General features: G+C 36.6%; 1 protein-coding gene across 1 annotated transcript in view; it reads left to right on the forward strand.

Annotated features, from left to right (window-relative positions):
- Nucleotides 1-2,500, forward strand: part of LOC119580358 (galanin receptor 2b-like) — a 49,350-nt gene that overhangs the window by 3,283 nt on the left and 43,567 nt on the right. The window contains exon 3 of the mRNA XM_037928462.1: nucleotides 9-222. Coding sequence (XP_037784390.1) covers nucleotides 9-222 — 214 coding nt within the window. The remainder of the gene's footprint in view (nucleotides 1-8; nucleotides 223-2,500) is intronic.

Here is a 2,500-nt window from a genome sequence, read left to right on the forward strand (position 1 = left end):
CTCCACAGGTGATCGCAAATCTCGCAACACAACCAACATGTTCCTCGTCTCCCTCTCCATGGCTGACCTGCTCATGCTAGTCCTCTGCGTGCCTCTGGAAACCGTCTACTTCTTCGTTGTGTTGTGGGATTCAGGAGGTGCCGCCTGCAAGATGGCAAATTATTTTATGACTCTCTCCTTCACTGCAAGTGTTCTTAACCTCACTGCGGTTAGTCTTGAGAGGTGAGTGTGGCATGGTGCCTGTTTTTTTTTTTTTTTTTTTTTTTTTTTTTGAGGGGTGGTGGAGGGATTTATTTATCTATTTGAATTTTTATCTCTTTTATCTCTTTCTTCTTTAATGTTGTTCTTGAAGATATGGTTCTTGTTTTTGTTGTTATTGTTATTGATATTATTGATATTAATATCTTTTTATTGTTATTGTTCATGTTGTTGTTTTTAGCACCGTCATTATTATTATCATTACTATTACTACTACTTCTACCACTACTACTACTACTACCATTATTGTGATTTTTGTTATTGTTATCATTATTACCATTTTTATTATTATCTTAATTTTCATTACTTTTATTATTTTTGTTATCATTATTGTTATCATTGTTATTGTATTTATCATAATAATCGTCATCATCATCAATATCATTATCCTTCATATTCATTGTCATTGTTATCATGATCATTATTATTACGATAACTGTTACCACTATGACGACCATTCTTTATTTCTAACAACATAAATAACAATCTCTTATTACAGAAAAATGCCTCTGAAATTGTATATATTTTTTTATTTTTGTTTTCTTTTCCAAAATGAAGAAGATTAAGAAGTGGTGGTAAAATATGGTGATGTAAAGTCATCATAAAGTTTCTCATTTCTCTTGGAAACTTTTCTTAAAATTTTTAGACCCTCAGAAAAAAAGTGATATCGTCATTCCCATTCCCTGTTGGAAAAACTTTTGTCTCCTGGGAATCATTATGAGTTATATCACCGTCTAAATGTCTCTTTCTCTCTTTCCTTTTTTTCTCTTTCTCTTTCTCTCTCTTTCTCTTTTTCTCTTTTTCTTTCTTTCTTTTTGCTTTATATTTTCTCTTTCTCTGTTTGTCTCTCTTTCTTTTTCTTCTCTCTCCTTCCCTGTCCTCGATTGCCTACCTAGCCACTGGGTGGCCAAGCCAGCCCAAGTCAGTGCTGGTCCCAAGCCCGGATAAAATAGAGAGAATGATTACCTAAAAAAAGGTAACACCGGCACTCTCCGTGGAAAGGAACTGGGAACCCTACCACGTATTCACTCCAAGAGCATCACAGCATGAAAACTACAATTACGTATCATGCTGTGACCACGGCGGCTCAGACATGAACCTACCGTTAAAAAAAAATTATATATATATATATATATCGCTCTCTCTCTCTCTCTCTCTCTCTCTCTCTCTCTCTCTCACTCTCTCTCCTCACTTCTCTCTCTCTCTCTTTCTCTCTTTCTCTCTCTCACTCTCTCTCTCTCTCTCTCTCTCTCTCTCTCTCTCTCTCTCTCTCTCTCTCTCTCTCTCTCTCTCTCTCTCTCTCTCTCTCTCTCTCTCTCTCTCTCCTTCTCCTTCTCCGCCCTTTCTCTACCTCTCAACCCCCCCTTCTTTCTCCCTTACTTAATAAACCCTTTCTCCCTTAATAAACTCTCCCATTCCCTTTCACACTGACTCATAACCGAGCGTGCTATCCCCCCCCCCCCCCCCCCCCCCCCCCTATCCGCTCGTATTTCATTATTATTCCGCTTTTATGGAAATAAGTTGAATGAGCTGAATATATTTTCATGTTCATATCTCTTTCCAGTCTTTTAACTTTTTATCCGCTCTCAGTCATATATATTTTTTTTTCCTTTCTTATGAATTATGCTAGTCTGTGTGTGTGTGTTTGTGTGTGGTGTGGGTGGTGTGTATGAGTGTTTGTGTGTTTGTGTATGTGTTTGTGTGTGTGTGTGTGTGTGTGTTTGTGTGTGTGTGTGTGTGTGTGTTTGCCTTATACTCTTTTTCTCTCATTGTCGCTCCTCTCAGCCTTTATTTTCATCTTTCCTATCTTTCTCTCTGTTTCCTTCATTCCTTTTTTTCCGTTTCTCTCATCTTTCTCAGTCCTTACCCCTCTCGTTTCCTACACTCTCTCTTACTCTCTCTCTCTCTCTATCTATCTATCTATCTATCTATCTATCTCTGCCATTCTCCCTCTCTTTTCCCTGTACTCCATCCCCTAAACAGTCTCATAAGCTTTATGGCTATTTCTATGATAACATCTATAATACCCACTCATTTATATCAACATACGTACACTGACTTTATTTGTTTATATATACATTTATTCCCTTGCCATAACATATTTAATGTTGTCTTTTTATGTTGATGTTATGCTGTCATAACATATCTATATTTATTCATATATACATTTATTCCCTTGTCATAACATATTCATTTTTATGCAATATCTAGCAAGAACAAAAGGTTTATAGACGTTTTCCGT

Source organism: Penaeus monodon, chromosome 13 (assembly GCF_015228065.2).
Source record: "Penaeus monodon isolate SGIC_2016 chromosome 13, NSTDA_Pmon_1, whole genome shotgun sequence".
Classification (NCBI taxonomy): domain Eukaryota; kingdom Metazoa; phylum Arthropoda; class Malacostraca; order Decapoda; family Penaeidae; genus Penaeus; species Penaeus monodon.